The following is a 20,490-nucleotide window of genomic DNA, read 5'->3' as shown; positions in this document are numbered from 1 at the left end:
ACATACAGATTTTGCCAAGCCCGTAGACTCTACCTTACACATTAGCCGTGTGTGGGGAACTGTGTCAAACGCTTTTGCAAAATCCAAGTAAACCACGTCCACTGCCACCCCTCTGTCCAAGGTTTTTCTCACCTCCTCATAAAAAGAAATCAGATTTGTTTGACAACGTCTGTCTTTCATGAACCCATGCTGTTTATTGCTTAATATATTTTTTTCCAGCAAGAACTTGTCTATGTGGTCTTTTATTAAATTCATATTGATAGAGAACAGTTTAATGGGATTTTACTGGATATCCCTACAGTATATTGTACCACAAATTCTAGAATATTTGTAGAATTATTTCATGCAAATATTAAAAGCAGTCTGTCATATAAAATATTTCATCCAGAATACATATACTGTATCCTTTCTGAAAAAAATCAAGTTTTTCACATTGTTGCAGCTCTGTTGTTCAACTATATTGAAAATTTGCTTATGACTGAAACACCCTTTTTCATTGCGCTGAGATAACCCATTCATTTAAAAGGTACCCCAAGGGTGCAGCTTCAATTCATCATATGTTGTGGTGTGCTGCATTGCTAAAAATGGTGCAAGTCTGTTTTTTGGACATTTTAGTGCATTGCCAACCCATTTAATTGAATAGTGGGTCTAATACCACACATGGTAATGTATGTATATTAACACAACACACCAGGACAGGTCTTACTACATCACTATGTATACAAGATACATATCTGTATAAAGAATACATGCTTTTTTAATGTGATATATTAGATATACATAAGGTTTCACTGATGTTATTACTCCATGGGGGGGTTCTGCTCTTGGGTCCAGTGAGCTTGTTGGGTGCCACGAGGTGAGGAGATTATACATATTATAGTTCTTTACATTAATTAAAAAGGTGGTTGTTTATCCTGAAGAAGCAGCTTTTTCTGGGGAATATGTAGAAAGTATGAAACAGTCTTTTATACTCCAGCCCTTTATAGGTATATTTACCATATCACATTGAAAATGCAAGTATTCTTTCTATATAATAATACTATTTAAGAAAAAGGTCCCCTCTGCTTCATCCTGATGGTAAACAGTGGTAAAGTGAGTAAGTAGTAAAAGTATTTTAGACCTTTATACCTATTCACTAAAATGCAAAAAAAAATTACAAATATGTTTCATAAATATTTAAAAATTGTATAAATTATTTTTTATTTACAGCTTTAGCCAGAAGTGGAGCTCCAGGATTCCTAGTATCTGTCTTATGGAAAAAATACTGCAGTTTGCAGACCTCAGTAACTCAAGCTGATATTTACTCATGGAAGTGACTCCTCCTTCTCCCTGTTGGCACGCTTACCCCTAAAGCAGGTGGTCAAGTACTATAGCTGGCTTCTGTGTTCTTCAGCTATAGCAGCCCCCTTTCCCATAAGACAAGATGGCCTACCAATACTCAGTTTCCCCCAGGACTTATACACAATGCTATCGTGCCTGGCTACCATGCAGGCAAGCATGAACTGAACACAGCAAACAGGTGCTTGCAGCTGGCAGACAATCAGAGTGGTTCAATGACAGTCCAGGTACAAGGCAGACAAAGCTCAGAATAGTCACGGTCAAATCCTTAAAAGACAGACAGAGTTTAGAGAGTAGTCGATATCCAATTCAAGGTCGTCAATGAGGTAATCCAAACTAGCATGCACAAGAACAGGGCAGACAAACAGGGAGCTTGGAGCATGTGTTACAAACACAATAGCACAAGCACGAGGCTGCAGGCTTGGCTGGCTTAAATCAGATTTGGACACATTAATCACCTTGCAGGTGGGCAGACAGACATAGAGAATGCATCACAGCTTAAATCAAGATGCTGGAATGAGACCAGTAGCTGTGATGGAGTAGGAACGCTACACGCTCCTGACACCTGTTTGATCAGTTCAGAGTATCAAGTAAACAAGAGACAATCTGAAAGCAAATAGCTTCTGTTGTGCTTTCTCCTAACACCTTTCTGCCACCTGATCCCCATAAAAGCATATGTATAATGTCTGGTCTTTAGGGCCTTGCTATCCTGCCACTGCATATATGAGTTACAGTGGAGGAAAAATCTTAAGGCTAAACTCAGAGGATAAAAAAAAACCTTTAATCTTGTAGCGGGTCCCTCCCTCCAGTGCTAGGGTTAACTGCTCATTTTTCCTAGGGGATGATGAGTAAGGTTGTTTACTGTACTTACCTTATTTTTCCCTCCAAGCAACTGGCATTCTCCTCCTTTGTCTGACGCTCTGGAACAAGAACAAGCCCTGAATATCCTCCTGTGCAATGCAGGATTACGGGTCTTTGTATTGTATTGATCAAAATCAGAATGGTGGATCCACCAGGCAGTGAAGGAAAGTGGCTTCAGGGGTACAGGTCACAAAAAGACCATGAAGCCTGCAGTAGCGAGGAATAAGATAAGCATACCACCTTTTTTCTTCATTGAAAAATCAAAATGAGCAGTTAATCCTTGTATTGAGAGGGAGATCCACTGCAGGTATAGAGTGTAGCTTTAAAAAGCCATATGAGAATCCAGTGTCATGACTGTACCCTATTAAACTCTTATTTATGAAACAAAATTGTAGTAAAAATAGTTAACATATCAGTGCAAAAACTGAATGTAAAATGAACCTGAGGCCATCATAATTAACTAAATGTAACCAATATTATCTAAAACTGCCATAATCAGAGAGTGAAACAATCCCATGTCACTTGCCACTGGTAATAAAAAGTCCCATGCTTTGGGAAACTTTGGCATACAGTGCTACCTACCTGCTGCATGGAAACAAAACTTGGTGATCATTTCCATCCACTGTATATCGTACAATTACTTTATCTAAGAACCATCCTTTGCCTAGATTGAAAAGAAATATGTGTTAAAAGCTGTGCTGAGAACTTCAGAATTTAGACTAAATTTAGCTTTGCATAATAATAACTTGCCACTAAATTAAAGAGAGACAGTGGTATTTTTGCAAACATTTGTTTTCATATTTGTTGATATAATTTATTCCCTTTCATTAGTTTAAATGTAAGTAGTGCTTAAGATGCTAAATACCCACATGGAAGAAAAATATATTTGAAATATATATATTTTAAAAATATTCTTCCCAAATATATTGCCATATACTTGAAATGCTATAATTTTGGCCATATTCAGTATAATTCAAAATATATTTCAATAAATATATATATATATATATATATATATATATATATATACACAGTATATACACTGCATGTTGAATGACTTTTTTATATGTTAAAGAAAATTTGAAGAATATATTTAAAAAAACTCATGCATAGGCAGCCTTACAGTGTTGGATGGTACTCGCTAGAGATGAGCGAATTATTCAAAAATTCGGTTCGGCTGATTCGCCGAATTCGCCGAATAAATTCGCTTCGAGCCGAATATATTCGCTGTGAATTTAACTTATAAAAAGGGTGTTTCTAGGCTTCAGAGAGCCTTTATATTAGTGCAGAACACTGTACCTTTAATTTAAATGCCCTTGGAGTCTGCTGGGGAAGAGAAATAATACTGTCAGTCAGTATGACATGCAGATGAGTGCCGTCGATCTTAGAATCACCGCACACTTCACTCATTTGGGCAGTCACGGGGCCAAAACCAGAGTGTGGAGCCACAGTGTGGCGGTGGAGGCAGCAGCAATGGGAGGCCATACAGCACCCTATGACAAAATGGAACCCACCAGCAGTGTGAGGAGACCTGAAAGTGGCACATGGCAGAGTGTGGCGATGGAGACAGCAGCAATGGGAGGCCGTACAGGGACCCATGACACACTCTGGACCTGGCAGCAGCATGAGGAGGCGGTACAGGGGCCCATGACAGATTACGGGCCTGGCAGCAGCATGAGGAGTCGGTACAGGGGCCTATGGCAGATTACGGGCCTGGCAGCAGCATGAGGAGGCGGTACAGGGGCCCATGGCAGAGTGGCAGAGCGTAAGCAGCTAAAATTGAAGGCCATACAGAGGCCTATGTTAAAAATTCCCCCCAGCAGCAGCGTGGGGAGACGACTATCAAGAGTCCAATGGCAGAGTGGCGGAGCAGAAGCAGCTTCAATTGAAGGCCATACACAGGCCTAGGTTTAAAAGTCCCTCACAGTTAATTCCAATAACGAACTCTACTCCTCCGTGCAATCTACTTACGAGACCCTGGGCAGGTCTGGGTCCAATTTGTGGTAAAGACTGGTTTTGTTCAGCCATGCTTGAGCGAGTAATAACAGGTCTGTGCTGCCCTTTGGTGTCTGGCTTAATGCGCACAACACTGAACACTGTGTCCCTGAGTAACGATTCTGTGTCCCTGAGTAACGATTCTGTGTCCCTGAGTAACGATTCTGTGGCCCTAAAGTCTCTGTGGCCCTAACTCTGTCCCTTAATACACACAGGTCTGTCTCTCTTGAATGACCGGAGGCTAATGGAGAATTCTAAGATGGCCGCGATTTATAGCTCCACCATTACACAGTGCTGGCTGGCTGCTGATTGGCTAATGCGATCACATGTCATGAATGCATTATGGGTCAGCGCGCCTTGTCTGCGCGCCTTCCCAGAGATCCCCGCCCCATCTTCTCTGTCCATTTTCTCCGTCGCCACACATGTCGCCGCCATTTTTGGGAAAATTCGATTCGTGCATCCGAAGTTTGCTAATCTTCGGATTCGTCGCGAATAGAATTTTTCGAAATCTTCGGAACGAATTCCACTTCGTCATGTTCGATTCGCTCATCTCTAGTACTCGCCCTTCAGCAAGGCCAGGGCAAATTATAGTTTGGTTTTTTAGTTCATACAATACCATCTTTAATTTCATCCTGGGTAATCTTGATTTTCTGGAGTTCTCCCAATGATACTGCTTGGATGCAAAACACATCAACCTGCAACAGAAGTAATAAAACAACTAACTATAAAAGAAATTAGAGACATTGACAAATATTGACTAGTCATCTAGAAGTATTACACACATGCTAAAGATATTTTCTTTTCACACATGGTCAGCAAACATGGATCGGAATCCGATCCATTATGCTCAATCCGCAGATCCGATCCATTCTGCGGTGATCGTCAGAGGGGGTGTCACCAAATGTTATCGCATCGGGTGACATCAACCCTAGGGACGCCCCTGGCCTCAAGACAATCTGGCCCTAGGAAAGAGTTCTGGAATATACAGCAGTTTACTAATTAGTTAATGCAGCTATATACCGTACATAGGGGCTGATTTTCTAAAGTAGTTGAACATGCTCACTTTGTAAATTGTATTTCCACTGTGTAAGGAAATTTTAATTTACCTTGGTGAGTGTGGTGAAATTTCACTTTACAAAGAATGCCTAATATCAAAATTAAAAAAGCAGGATTTTTACTTGGATGATAGAAGTCAGCACAGTATTCCCTTATTCACTAAGCTAAGTGAAAATTCTCTTGCTAAGCGATCATATTTTACTCCTTTGCTAAATCACCCCGACGGGTAGAGTTATCTGGGCTATACGTGACCATCTTACTCCTTTTTGACCACTTTAAGAATTTATAATAAATGAAGCCTTTGGCTGTTCAAGAGTTCATGAAGGTTGCACTTAATTTCATAGTTGAATAAAATGCAGTTATTGTTATGTTCATTAGAAAGTGCTGTAATATATTTTAGAACTAAATAGGTCCCCAGCAGACCTAATATTCTACTCAGTTCTGCCTACTGCTTCGTTTGACATTGATTGAACTATAATACTAAAATACTATAACTAAAATAACACAACTCTATTGAATTCTCCGTTTCTGGATTAATACCACAATTGATATACCAACAAAAAAGGGGACCATTTAGAGTAACTCCCCTTAATATGCAGCAACGCGTCAGTCTGTCACAAAAGCATTTTTAAAGCCCAACTTCAGCTAAAATGTAATGTTTTAGTCTTGAATAGAATAGAGGAGAGTAAAAATTTCTGTTGAGTTTTTAATTCTGCCTGTAGCTTTATTGCAGAAATGTTCCTTCACTTCCTGTCCCTATGACACACATACAGTATAAGAAAAGAGAGGTGCAGGTCACTGGGACATAAAAGCCCAGCAAGCATTATAAAAACATATCCCCCCCAGTCTACTACAAATTGTTTTTGACTTTGTTTATGATTTCCCAGCATTTCCTGTCCTGAAAGAAATTGAAGGGAGTCTCCCCAGTAGGAACACAAACATCAGTAAAAACCTGAAAGAGGCTCTAACCCTTCTCAGCTTTATGCAATACAAAATTAAAAGTTTTGGCTGGAGCTGGTAAACCTATCACAAATCAAACCTTGGCAATTCAGACTAAAATTAAAAAAGCATAAGCAGGATTAGCCTTAATTATGTTATTACCACCATATGTTTAAAAATAGTGAAATGGTGGACATTTATTTGTGCACTGGCATTTATAAATGATAGTAAGGAAAATGCCCCAGGGCATCCAGTGCCGATCTGAGTGGCTCTGTACCTTATGATCACTGTAATGACCACTGACATTGATTACAAATGTCAACAAATAAATGTTTACTTTGTAGAGCACTCCCATTCTTCAGTGGAGGAAAGCTAGGAAGCAAAAACAAATGAATAAATGAATTGTTCATTTGTTAGTAGAGGATCACAGGCAGCAGTTGAAAATCAAGGTGTTCCTATGATTGTGGGATCATTTTAACCCTTTCACCTCTCTCCTGTTCTGTATATGTATATCTCAGCCCGCCCTGTCTCTACAGTGACCTATGTTAACCTCCTTGCCTCCCTTATCTTGCACATCTGCATATCAAACCCCTCATCTTCCCACTGTATGTGACCTGTACATAAACCCTTTCAACTCTTTCTCCTTCTGTGTGACCTGAACAATTAATGATGCACTGGATTTAGTGTACCATCACCGAGCTCCATGCTTTAACCATCCCGACACCAGCATGTTTCTCCATTTCCAAAAACGTGTAGTAAAAATTTGATCATCTTGGGATGTCTACTTTCCAAAAATAGGTCATTTGGGGATGCTTGTACTGTCCTTTTTATTTGATATGTATGTATAATATAACATAAGAGAAACAGTAATTTTCTCCACTTTTTGGGCCTTTTTCCTTTATTTAGTTAAAAATAAAAAAAAACTTTGCTTATAAAATACCACAAAAGAAATCTCTTTCTGTTTAAAACAAAAAATTATATAAAATTCTTTTGGGTACAGTGTTGTATGACCAAGTAATCATCAATCACACTATCACAGAGCTGATAATTAAACTGAAAAATGGTCTGGTAATGAAGTCATATTATAGGCTATATTCAAGTAGTTAGGTTAGGACCACATGTCAAACCGATCAGTAGATACAGAACTATACCCTGCCAAAACTTTATAGGTGCCTCCTGTACTAATTAAGTAAAGCCTTCTTCTCCCATTGGGTCAGAGAGGCTTTCTATAACTAGGGTAAACAATAAAGAGGCTTGGGAAGCAGAAAGGGTTTGGTCAATGTGAACTTTACAGGAAAAATCAAGGTGTGCATATAACTTTATCTGCCGACATATCTCTAGCTCAGCTTTAGCTGTCCAGGTTTGTGACAGGTTTACTTTACCCACTTGCCCTCCAGAGGATTTACCCCCCTTCCTGACCAGGCCATTTTTTGCAATACGGCACTGCTTTACTTTAACTGACAATTGCGCGGTCATGCAATGCTGTACATAAATGAAATTTATGTCCTTTTTCCCACAAATAGAGCTTTCTTTCAGTGGTATTCGATCACCTCTGTGTTTTTTATTTTTGCGCTATAAACAAAAAAAGACCGACAATTTTGAAAAAACCTGCAATATTTTTGACTGTTTGCTATTAAACATGTCCAGTTAAAAATTTAAAACATCAAATTTTGTCATAAATTTAGACCAAAATGTATTCTACTAAAAAAATAATCCCAATACGTGTAAATGAATTGGTTTATGTGAAGTTATAGCGTCTATAAATGGCGGTATACTGGAATTTTTATTTTAATTTTTTTATACTAATAATGGCAGTGATCAGCGATTTATAGACACATAGGCATTCTGACACTGGGTGGGAACTGACTAACTGTCATTGACATCCCAATAACACTAATGCAGTGATCAGTGCTACTAAAAAGCACTGACACTGTACTAACAACACTGAGCAGGAAGGGGTTAACATCTGGGGCGATCAAAGGGTTAACTGTGTGCGGTTATACTGTGTGTGCTGTGTGTGTTTTACTAGGGAAACATGCTGCTGTGTATTTCTCTTCTGTGCAGAGAAATACACAGCAGCATGTTATTGCTGGCAGGAGAGAGACCTGTGTTGTTTACACACAGATCTCTCCCTTGTCACTGTTTCTCGGCGACTGCCATGTGCCAGTGGGGAATCTCTGGCCATAACCCGGTGAATGACATCTGTAGCCACAAATAGCGGCGCGGGTAGGGCGGTGTGCACGTGTCCCCTACCCATAAATGCAAATCACATATATATACATGTGATTTTGAACAGCCCTTCCGCCCTGTAGCAGTACTTCTGATATAGAATGGAGGGGAAGCAGTTAATAAATATATGCAAATATATGATAACCTTTTGCTTTAAATGTTTTGAGTCAGTGACCTGCATCAAGTATCAAACCAGGCTTTTGCTCTGACTTTCGTGATACAAATACTGTTCATTGACTCAAAGTCTTAAAGTGACTGCAAATGTTGAAAGTTTTTTTTATCTTCATGTTTTCTATGTCCGAAGGTAAAAAAAACTTCAGTATGCAGCTCCCCCCACAAGCCCCCACTAATACCTACCTGAGCCCCATCTCATTCCAGCATTGTGCAAAAGAACAGCAGCTCTACCAGGTCTCTCTCTCCTCATTGGCTGAGACACAGCATTGGGAGACATTGGCTGCTGTTAATCGCAGCCAGTGAGGAGTGAGCAGGGGGTGGGACTGAGCCATGCTTTGTGTGTCCTATTGATACACAGAGGTGGCTCAGGAGAGAGCAAGCCGCTTTCTCTGGAGGAACTCGGCAAGGGAGAGGAGCCAGAAGAGCCGGATGGGGACCCAAGAAGAGGTGCAAAACCATTGCACAGAGCAGATAAGTATCATGTGTTTATTATTTTAAAGAAAAAAACAACAACCTTTACAGCCACTTTAAAGGCTGAAGGTCAGCATGACAGCTAGGCAACCAGCATTAGAAGAACGAGAATGTACAATGGCAGTCTCCATATATAAAAATATTTACTTTCACAAAATACCCAGGTTTTTTTCTTTTTAGATAGAATGGGGGAGATTTAGACCTTGGTCAGGATTTTCTACTGTACTCATTGAATAGATTTCCCCTTGTTTCAGAACAGCAGTTAAAGCCCGACAGAAGATCTAACCCTTTCCTGCTCTGTCTTAAACAAAACAAAGCCTCATTTTAAATCAGCCTGAAGACGTGGGAAAAATATCTTACATTTTCTCTCTGAAATTTGGCACTGTCAAATTTGCTTTTATGTAGCTTTCGTTTGCCAGAGTCTCCATTGGATCCATATAGGTTCATGTAAACATTAGCTTCTATATCAACATCAGAAATCTCTCCTGTATGAATGTCAATTTCATAGTCCAGCACTGGAAAAAAAATATATAACTTCTTTAAAGCAGAACCCCAGTTAAAGATAACAAGATAAACGTGAACAATCCATTAATAGGTAAAATAACCAAACCAGCTTTTGCCACAATTTTCACCTTCAGTGCAGAGATTTCCCTACTGTATTTATTTCTGCCACTAGATGTCCTCTAGTCTTACAACCAACATTATTCAACCCATATTCTCTGGGCCCAAGTCATTCTGGACTTGCCCGAGCTTGTGATTGGATGGTGAAAGAAGCAGCAGCACAGTGATAAGGTCATCTTTCTTACAGTCTGTTTTCTCTTCCTATCGGCATGCTTCTTGTCAGCTGATGGGCTCCTTGTACTGCTTCCTCCTCTCACACTCAAGGCCTGCTGTACAGAGGCTGCAAGAAGCTGATATCAGGTCAAATTATAGACCTGCATTAATATATCTCTTTTATATCTGTCTAAAGTTCAGTTTTTAAGTCATGCAATGTTATTTTTGTATTCTTCATTGAATTACAATTCATGCATTTGTTTTAAAAAAAACATACAATACTTAAAAACATTTAGTTTATGTTACATTTCTACTCTATTGTTTGCATGTTTGACTGCTCATTATAAAGCACTGAAATATATGTTGTGCTTTATATCTTAACATTAACCATCAGAATCATTATTTATTTTATCTTTGGCTGGCCACACACAGCCTGATGTTGGCAAGTAATGTAGCCATTGCTAGCACTGGTTTGCAACAAATGTGCTGGGTAGCGGTGCGCTGTGGACTGATAATTAGCACTTGCAGTTCTAGAAAGTGCTCATTATTTTACACAGAGGGTTTTGTTAAAAAAAAACTCTGTAATCATTCATTGATCATTCCATTTTTCTTTTAAAAAAGGAAATGGTATTTTCACTGTGCATCAGTCACACAAGAACAACAGATGTAGACAGATGACATGTTTATCTAATCTGTCTAGCCAAATTATCTATTTATCTATCTATCTATCTATCTATCTATCTATCTATCTATCTATCTATCTATCTTTTTATGTTAACTAGTGATCTGTATCTGGATTGTAAGTTCTTATGAGCAGGGCCCTCTTAACCCTCTTGTATTATATTGTATTGTAATTGTACTGTGTTCCTCTATATTGTAAACTGCTGCAAAAACTGTTGACGCTGTATACATCTTTTATAATATAATAATAATATGTCTGTATGTCTGTCTATCTATTGTTTTGTATCTATGAACCAGCTAAAATAAATATACAGAAACCAGAAGTTTTTTTTAATTCTAGCAAAACATTCCAACAGAAAATGGACTGACAATTTAAATGGCTCTAAGAGAAGAAATGGTGACAACATTAAAGCTACTGCAAATATATACTGAGAGGAACATGTCAGAGGACAGTCTTACCAGGGATAAGAAACACAATCTGTAATACACAGCAAACAGTAATTACTCTTCAAAATATATTTTACACATGAAACAGATCAACTCAGTTCTTCATAAGCAATGCAGATGACAGAAAGACTTGCACATAAGTCTTACTGTAGACAACTTACTTCAGACTGGCTTTATGAGATGTGAAAGGCAATAACGCATGCACTCTTCCTCATTCTGCTGAGGAATAAACTCTTAAAATAGCACAATGTCACAAGTACTGCAGATACTTCTACACACATCTACAATTAGATCCTCACAATGAAAAGCACATTTTGAAATCAAGTCGTGTACATTTAATACTGAGAGATTGGCTTTTGAATATGGTGTTCTTTTCACTAGCTAGTAGGTGGAAATTATCATTCCTTATTTTTATGGTAGATGTCTTTTTTCAGTGTTCTAAGGGTATTTGATTTTCAGTTAGATTTTTGGAAAACTGATATTGGTAGAGACGGTGGGATTGAGTTACTAAAGGGAAATGGGCTTGTTATTGTGCAAGGGAATTTTCATTTTGCATGGAGCTCTCCTTTTCCTTGCACACGGTTGGGTGTTCTTTGCAAAGTGAGTTTTTACCACAATCACAAAGCTAAAGGAAAATTTGCTTGCAAACTGAATATCCAGATTGTCATTAGCAAATCAACCCCTGTGTGTTGGCTAGAGTTGTGGGTGAAGCCTGGTGGTCAGGTTTATGATGATGTTTAAAAAGACAGATCCTTTTCAAGGTCTGAGAATGCCACAATGTTTCATACATCATCCCTAATGTACACATTTAATCATAAATAGCACCCAAAGCTTGTAGTTGAATCACTTCATCCAGCACATGCTTTATCATTTTAATGAGCAGGAAGCCCACTTCAAGGATACATTCAAAAGAACAAAGCTTAGAACACCAATATGGATAGATGCTGTGTCAGGAAATTCCCACCCATGCCAGTTTTTCTCTTTTAAACTACATAGCAAGCATTGCTTTTTTATTTGATTTGAATCCAGACAATTAAATATTGCCTAAGGTTGAAAATTCGAGGTTTAACACCCTAATGATGAAGACAAGACAAATCTTAATGCCTGAATCCAGTCTTTTAACTTAGGCATGCATAAGTAATACTGTACATATCTTTGCAAATATTTATTATATCCAGGTGACTTATACCTTGGGAGCATACTCCCTACACAAAACCAGATATTACATATGTGCCAGCACAGCATAAGAACCACTTCATATATACAGTATGCATTCAGCTTGCATTACGGGGTTAAGATTGAAAAAATAGTATTGTCGACAAAGTGAAAAGTATGATCAACATAATTACATTCTTGCATCACATTGAATTCCATGATATTGGCATGCATGTAGCTAGATCTTTTGGTTCTCTGAGAAGGCTTCTATTGACCCCCCCCCCCCCCATCTTAAATCTCTATAAGTATAGCAGCAATTGATCGATGTTCTCAGACCATCAGTGATGGGCATGAGTGATTGCAAGTGAGGTTCTGTCTCTTCCAATTTTGTACTGCTGTTCCCTCAGTATTTCCTCTGGATCTACCAATGTCTATGGTATTAAATATGTCAACATTATTTGATAGTTTTCTTTATAAATCATTATATGTAAATATGAATATATACAAAATTATAAAATGTTTGTATATAATACATACATATATAATGAATACTTACATGGTAATGGCTCATTTCCATTTATTGGCAGGAACAGTTCCCTCCATGTATCTCCATCATCTTTTTCTTCTCCAAGCCATCGGTTTACAGGTAGATGAAGTTCCAAATCTGAGGAAAGGTTCTGCAGTCTTATCTCCTCAAGATACCATTCTGGACTGTCTCCTGAATTGTCATGCCCAATGCGGATTTTATATGGTTTTAACAAGTAGTTTAAATTTACCTGATGAATGACCAAAACTCACTGTCAGAAATCAGTATTTCTACAAAAAAAAGCATGCAGATGTAAAATATATATATATATAGAATGCGTACACACACACTGGTACCATGTATACCAAATTTGTAAGGCAAAAAAAGGTGGAACTGGCTTACATGAAAACTGAGTTTCCTCCACAAAAACCTAAAAGTATGATCAGACAGTTTAAGATAAGGTGGGCTAAAAGAAAAGAAAAAGCCCTCATCTGAACAAGTGTGAAGTCTTTATAAAAGATGCATCTGCAAGACTCCATCAGAAGTCCCAAAAAGAAGGGGATTTTTTCTTATCTGAGATAGTGGGCGAGTCATGCAAATCTTTGTGCACATATACCCCTGGGTCAACTGTTTATCCAACCTGTGCAGGCAGATACAACCTAACTTTATAGAGCCATTTATCATAAACAGCATACACTTGTTTGCCCATCATCAAAAAATGCATTGAAACAGCGGCACCTATGGAGTAGAGCTTGGGGGATCAACACAAAAGTTTAACCAGTTATGGTGAGGTGGACTAATAGGAACCAAATAGTCCACCAATGAACCAATGTAAAGTACAATAGACCCTTAAAAACTTCAAAGAATATTTGCTTCTACATAAATGTTTTACTCTATTTGTATGACTGTAGTAGAATCATAAAACTGAAAGCTGCACTGAGGATAGAAACAAATGTGAATTGTTCAATATTCTGTGAAAAAGCAATATGGAAATAGTGTGAGCTCTATATAAATGATTTAAAAAAAAATGGAATGGTGACCCATGAAAGGAATGTAAAAGAAAATGGGAAATATACTAGGCTGACAACTAACTGAGTATGGAAGATGATGACTTGGTGCCCACCCTTTAAAGATATAGGTGTACATTTAATACACCAGGCCTGTACTGGACCTCCACACCTGTACTCTGTTCTTCCTCCACACCTGTACCCTCTTCCGCCTCTGTGCCTGCTTTCTCTTCTTTCACCGCACTTGCCTCCTCTTCTTCCTCTGCACCTGTACCCTCTTCTTCCTCCACACCTGCACCCTCTTTTTCCTCCCCACCTGCACCCTCTTCCTCCTCCATAGCTGCACCCTCTTCCTCCTCCACAGCTGCTCCCTCTTCCTCCTCCACAACTTCACTCTCTTCTTCCTCCATACCTGCACCCTCTTCCTCCTCCGCACTTGCACCCTCTTCTTCTGCTGCACCTGCACCCTGTTCGTCTGCAACACCTGCACCATCTTCTTTCTCCACAAAGGCACCTCTTCCTCCTTTTCCTCTGCACCCTCTTCTTCCTCCACACCTGCACCCTCTTCTTCTTCCACACCTGCACTCTCCTCCTCCATTCCTGCACCCTCTTCTTCCACCATACCTGTACCCTCTTCTTTCTCTTCCACACCTGTACTCTCTTCTTCCTCCTCCACATGTCTATCCTTTTCTTCCACCAAAAAAAAATGGGGCAGACTCAAAGTCTTTGTTTCTGCCATCACTTCTATGTTTCTACTTCCTCCTGCACACCCATACCCAGTTCTTCCTCCTTCACACCTGTACCTTTTTCTTTCTCCTCCTCACCTGTACCCTCTTCCTCCTCCACACCTGCATCCTCTTCTTCCTCCACACCTGTGTCCTCTTCCTCTTTCGCACCTGTACCCTCCTCTTCCTCCTGCACCTGCACCCTCTGCCTTCTGTGCACTTGCACACTGTTGTTCCTCGACACCTGCACCCTCCAACTCCTCCACCCACTTCCTCCATATTGCACCCTCTTCTTCCTCCTCCACACCTGTACCCTCTTACCTTCAGTCCCTACCAAGATCCTCACTGTGTGGACATGCTTGGTGCCACGCAGCCACAGGTTTTGCTGTGCATGTGCACCACTTGCTCTATTAATTTTATGACTGGGTTTATACAGCTTTGGATGGCTAGGAGCCCCAATGAATGCAGGCCATACATAGGAATAAATAGGGTGTGAGGTATACAGACTCTGGACACAAGCTGCACTTTTTTCTGCAAAGGCTTTGTGGTGCGAGGCAGAACTGCAAGATCCTGGAAGGTGAGTATTTATTATTATTATTATTATTATACAGGATTTTTATAGCGCCAACAGTTTCACAATATATTAGGTAAGTGGCTTCAATTGAGGGTATTGAAGGGAACATTTAAAAGACAATTTCACTAAAAGTGAAATTGCCCTTCAATGCGTAAAAAAGCAGCATTCAGTTGAGCATTTATTGTATGTAAACTGTCTCTAAACATGTTTACAAATTTGCATTCTGGCATGATGCATTGCACTCAATTATGAAAATCGTCTATAACAGCTTACTATCTTAATATAAGGTAGGTTAAAAGGAACAAAAGTATTTTCACTAAGGTTCTCCAAACTACAGTGTCTCTTCTTAAAACATTAACTATTTAAATGTAATCACTAATTATTTGTTTGGTTTTACCCCCATGTTACAATAGGAAAAAAACCTTGTCATTCGGATCTGTGTTATAAGTACAGTAATATCTCAAGAAGGCATATGGCACTTTTTGAAAATTAAAGCAGAAGTGGAGCTCGAAGAAAATATGACACAATCGACAAAACTTGACATAACTGTACTACAGCACAAAATATACATGTTCAAATACATATCATAGTCTGAGATTTATTGCAGTCTTTTGAGTTACTTCTCATTACAAGTCTCACTCTTGTTCACTTTATTGAGGATTTAATATTACTTATGGGATTGTACATATAATCTTCATTGAGGTTTAGAAGTGAGAGATGTCTGCTGTGGGACTATATGCTAGTCTGTTACTATGAGCAAGCAATCTTAAAAGATACATCCTCTGTTCTGACACTTTTCTTATATATCTCTCTGTGTATATGCAGTGTCTTATTACTGCTTAGTTTTTATCACAGTTTACAGATGTTACCAATGCATTGTGCTTTAAAGGAAACATTTCTTGAAATAAACATTGAGGCTGCCATTCACGACTATGCATTTTGTTACTTTTCTGGTGTACATGCATGACCTAGGTCAATGATTTGAAAAGTATTAATGCCTGTGGGTTTCATTTTGCAATTCTATTGAGCCACTGATGAGATTACCACACCCATCCCACAGTGATTTCCTAAAAGAAACAGGCTTCCACTGCTGACTGCTCATTCTGTAAATGCTTCAATATTTTGAATCAATGACCCAGAACAAGTATGCAGATAAGGAGTTCTGACTTAAACCTAAATCGGCTCAATTATTGATGCTAAAAAAGTCAAAAAAGGATCTAAGACTGGAACAATCATCTTCAATCAAGAGATGTCCCCTTCAGTTTTACTTCACCACAATTAATTCTCAGACACTGCTCAACCTCCGTAGATTGAGCACATACTGTGAGTGCAGAGAGTCATGGCCCTGTTCCTCTAGAGGGGCATTCCTATTGCACTCTTCATTCACAGTGTATTGGTGCAGAGAGTGGTACTGACACAATCACATCACCATCCCAAGGGGGGAGTCTGTAAGTCAGAGTTAGGTTTAAACTCTGACACTGCTGTATTTGTAAACTATTAAGACAAAGGCTCAGCATCTAAAGAGAGGCAACTAGCATTTTTAAGAAGGTCAATAGTGGAAGCCTCCATGCTCCTCTCAGGCAAGGTTTACTTTACAGAAGAAGGAAAGGATTTCTACTAAGTAATCTTCAAATGTTGCCTTCCCTTTGCCTTTACTAATGCTCCACACTGTTTGTAAAAGAAAGCAGTGTATATATTTTTATAATCTGTTTCTTGGTGGTTACCTGGTCCACACAGCTCTGGGCAGCTGCTGTGATGGGTGGGATGAAACCTGGTCAGCGCACAGAGAACTGGTGGCGTGAGGTCACTGCTCACTGTTGTTGGCTCTCGCAACAGCCACCCAGGATCTGGAGCTGTGTGGTCATATGATAGCTAGAAAACAAACTAAAAAAAGGTGTCTACACTGCTTATTATTAGAAATGATGTCCAGTGTTAGCAAAGACAGAGGGAAGACAACATTTAAAGTCTTCTTTTGGTATGTTTAGCAACCACAGAAAAAAAAGATTTACTGATAAAGGTTATTCACAGGAAGCAATTGTGGATAAAATAATAGAAATTGGCAATACAGATAGAAATCTCTATTTAAAAGATAAAGAAAAATAAGATCAGTTTAATGACCAAATAGCTATTATTTTGGATTTCAACAAACATTATAAAAAAGTTGAAAATATTTTCAGAAAATACTGGAATATCCTCAAGATAGATCCCATGCTTAATAAGATCCTACTAGAAAAGCCTAAATTTACATATAGGAAAGCTCCCACTTTAAGAAACAAATTAGTCAAAAATGTATTGGATCCACCAATCAATAGGAGAAAAGTTACATTCTTGGATCAGAAAGGTTTCTTTTCCGTGAAAGTCCTGTTATGCGTGTAAAGCTACGAGGGGACAAAACCATAGAAGGGATTCATTTATTTCCAATAGTAATGGCACGAAATACAAAATAAAAGACTTAATTTTCTGCAGAATGGAAGGGGTGGTCTATGGACTACAATGCGGATGTGGGCTGTAATATATAGGGCGCACAAAAAGGGCACTATGGGTAAGATTAAGAGAGCATGTTCAAAACATCAAAAAGGGTTTTCCCAAGCATTATGTGTCTAAACATTTTGCAAGGTATCATAATAAAGACCCCTCCAGTTTAAAGTGTTAGGGCATTACGAGATATAAGAAACACTGGAGGGGTAGCAATAAGATTAGAACATTAAGCCAGGCAGAATCCAAATGGATTTTTTTGCTGCAAACGCAAGTGCCTTTAGGTCTCAATGTTGAGTTTGATCTCAATTGTTTTATTAATGATTCTTACATTTCACCTGTTTTTTATATTATTTTTAATATTATTTATCTGATTATTTCTGTGCATTAGTTGATGATCTATTATTGAGATAAGATATCTAAACATATTGTGGGTGTAGTCATGTGTCTCCTATATATAAAAATATTTTATACATATTTTTAATATATTTTTCTATACATTTTTTATGCTGGCTCTATTTTTGATGGATATTATATTCCCATTTTTATAATTTATATTCTACTTTTTTAATTTTTATTTTTTATTCTTTTTTTTATTTAATAAGGTTCCTCGTCCATTTTTTAATAGTATTTTTTTGAATAGTATTTTTTATATGTACATATATTTTAATGATGGTATATATATGCTTTTTTATCTCTGTAGGTCAAGTTTTAATAAAGACCATTTTTTGTTGGCATATATATTATTATAATTAATTAATTTGTGTGTTATCTATTACCCACTAGGTTTTTTGAGCATCAGTTTATATCTAATATGGTTATTACTCATCTAATTTGGTATTGGGGAATGCAGGTTATATGGTATATACAGTGGGGCAAAAAGGTATTTAGTCAGCCACCAATTGTGCAAGTTCTCCCACTTAAAAAGATAAGAGAGGCCTGTAATTGGCATCATAGGTAGACCTCAACTATGAGAGACAAAATGAGAAAAAAATCCAGACAATCACATTGGCTGATTTGGAAAGAATTTATTAGCAAATTATGGTGGAAAATAAGTATTTGGTCAATATCAAAAGTTCATCTCAATACTTTGTTATATATCCTTTGTTGGCAATGACAGAGGTCAAACATTTCTTGTAAGTCTTCACAAGGTTGGCACACACTGTTGCTGGTATGTTGGCCCATTCCTCCATGCAGATCTCCTCTAGAGCAGTGATGTTTTGGGGCTGTCGCTGGGCAACACGGACTTTCAACTCCCTCCAAAGGTTTTCTATGGGTTTGAGATCTGGAGACTGGCTAGGCCACTCCAGGACCTTGAAATGCTTCTTACGAAGCCACTCCTTCGTTGCCCGGGTGGTATGTTTGGGATCATTGTCATGTTGAAAGACCCAGCCACGTTTCATCTTCAATTTCCTTGCTGATGGAAGGAGGTTTGCACTCAAAATCTCACGATACATGGCCCCATTCATTCTGTCATGTACATGGATAGGTCGTCCTGGTCCCTTTGTGGAGAAACAGCCCCAAAGCATGATGTTTCCACCCCCATGCTTCACAGTAGGTATGGTGTTCTTTGGATGCAACTCCGCATTCTCTCTCCTCCAAACACGACGAGTTGTGTTTCTACCAAACAGTTCTATTTTGGTTTCATCTGACCATATGACATTCTCCCAATCCTCTTCTGGATCATCCAAATGCTCTCTAGCAAACTTCAGATGGGCCCGGACATGTACTGGCTTAAGCAGGGGGACACGTCTGGCACTGCAGGATCTGAGTCCCTGGCGGCGTAGTGTGTTACTGATGGTAGCCTTTGTTACGTTGGTCCCAGCTCTCTGCAGGTCATTTACTAGGTCCACCTGTGTGGTCCTAGGATTTTTGCTCACCGTTCTTGTGATCATTTTGACCCCACGGGGTGAGATCTTGCGTGGAGGCCCAGATCCAGGGAGATTATCAGTGGTCTTGTATGTCTTCCATTTTCTAATTATTGCTCCCACAGTTGATTTGTTCACACCAAGCTGCTTGCCTATTGCAGATTCAGTCTTTCCAGCCTGGTGCAGGTCTACAATTTTGTTTCTGGTGTCCTTCGACAGCTCTTTGGTCTTCACCATAGTGGAGTTTGGAGTGTGACTGTTTGAGGTTGTGGACAGGTGTCTTTTATACTGATAACAAGTTCAAACAGGTGCCATTGATACAGGTAATGGGTGCAGGACAGAGGAGCCTCTTAAAGAAGAAGGTACAGGTCTGTGAGAGCCAGAAATCTTGCTTGTTTGTAGGTGACCAAATACTTATTTTCCACCATAATTTGCAAATAAATTCTTTCCAAATCAGCCAATGTGATTGTCTGGATTTTTTTCTCATTTTGTCTCTCATAGTTGAGGTCTACCTATGATGCCAATTACAGGCCTCTCTCATCTTTTTAAGTGGGAGAACTTGCACAATTGGTGGCTGACTAAATACTTTTTTGCCCCACTGTACATCTTCCAGTTAATATATACCTGCATTAGGTTTCTATTACAGTTTCCCTGGTGTTATTAGTGGCGCGGCTTGTCTGTATGTTCATCATATTGAACTACAGCAAAATGGCCGCGGGTATATGCAAATGAGCGGGACTACAACAAAATGGCCACTGATTGACTGATTAATATCTATACAGCATATATAAATGGGAAAGCAGTCACCAATAGCGTTATCCTGAAGAATTCACGTGGGATACGTGACGCAACGCGTCGATACGCTACGTGGTATTGTCATTACGCCGGCAGCCATCTTGGTACATCCAAGGATACATGTGAATACACCCATAGTATAAGGTGGAATGCCTAATCAATACTGGAACAATGTGAGTGTATTTACTGGCGTTTTTGATTACTTATATTAAAAACAATATTGCACTATGGAAGTATTTTTTTCTTCTCCTATGGGCCATGTTCTTACTGAGAGCTGGGCAATATCTCTGTAAGTTGGAGATAGTAAGACCTTCCTATCGATCCAGGAGGGGGAAGTCTTATATGGTATAATTGGAACCCTGTGTATGTGGAGGTTGGCTACTAAGGAGATCTATATCGT

General features: G+C 38.9%; 1 protein-coding gene across 1 annotated transcript in view; it reads right to left on the bottom strand.

Moving 5' to 3' along the window:
* Positions 1–20,490, bottom strand: part of LOC149461351 (lipoxygenase homology domain-containing protein 1-like) — a 392,516-nt gene that overhangs the window by 198,458 nt on the left and 173,568 nt on the right. Inside the window, exons 25-28 of the mRNA XM_089678445.1 lie at positions 12,677–12,896; positions 9,424–9,578; positions 4,811–4,889; positions 2,782–2,863 (exon numbers count right to left, since the gene is read on the bottom strand). Coding sequence (XP_089534571.1) covers positions 2,782–2,863; positions 4,811–4,889; positions 9,424–9,578; positions 12,677–12,896 — 536 coding nt within the window. The remainder of the gene's footprint in view (positions 1–2,781; positions 2,864–4,810; positions 4,890–9,423; positions 9,579–12,676; positions 12,897–20,490) is intronic.

This window comes from Staurois parvus, unplaced genomic scaffold (genome assembly GCF_062004578.1).
Source record: "Staurois parvus isolate SC_StPar_1 unplaced genomic scaffold, SC_StPar_1.0 ptg000205l, whole genome shotgun sequence".
In the NCBI taxonomy this organism is placed as follows: Eukaryota; Metazoa; Chordata; class Amphibia; order Anura; family Ranidae; genus Staurois; species Staurois parvus.
The sequence above is the reverse complement of the archived record's forward strand: the minus strand, read 5'-3'. Positions and strand labels throughout refer to the sequence as shown.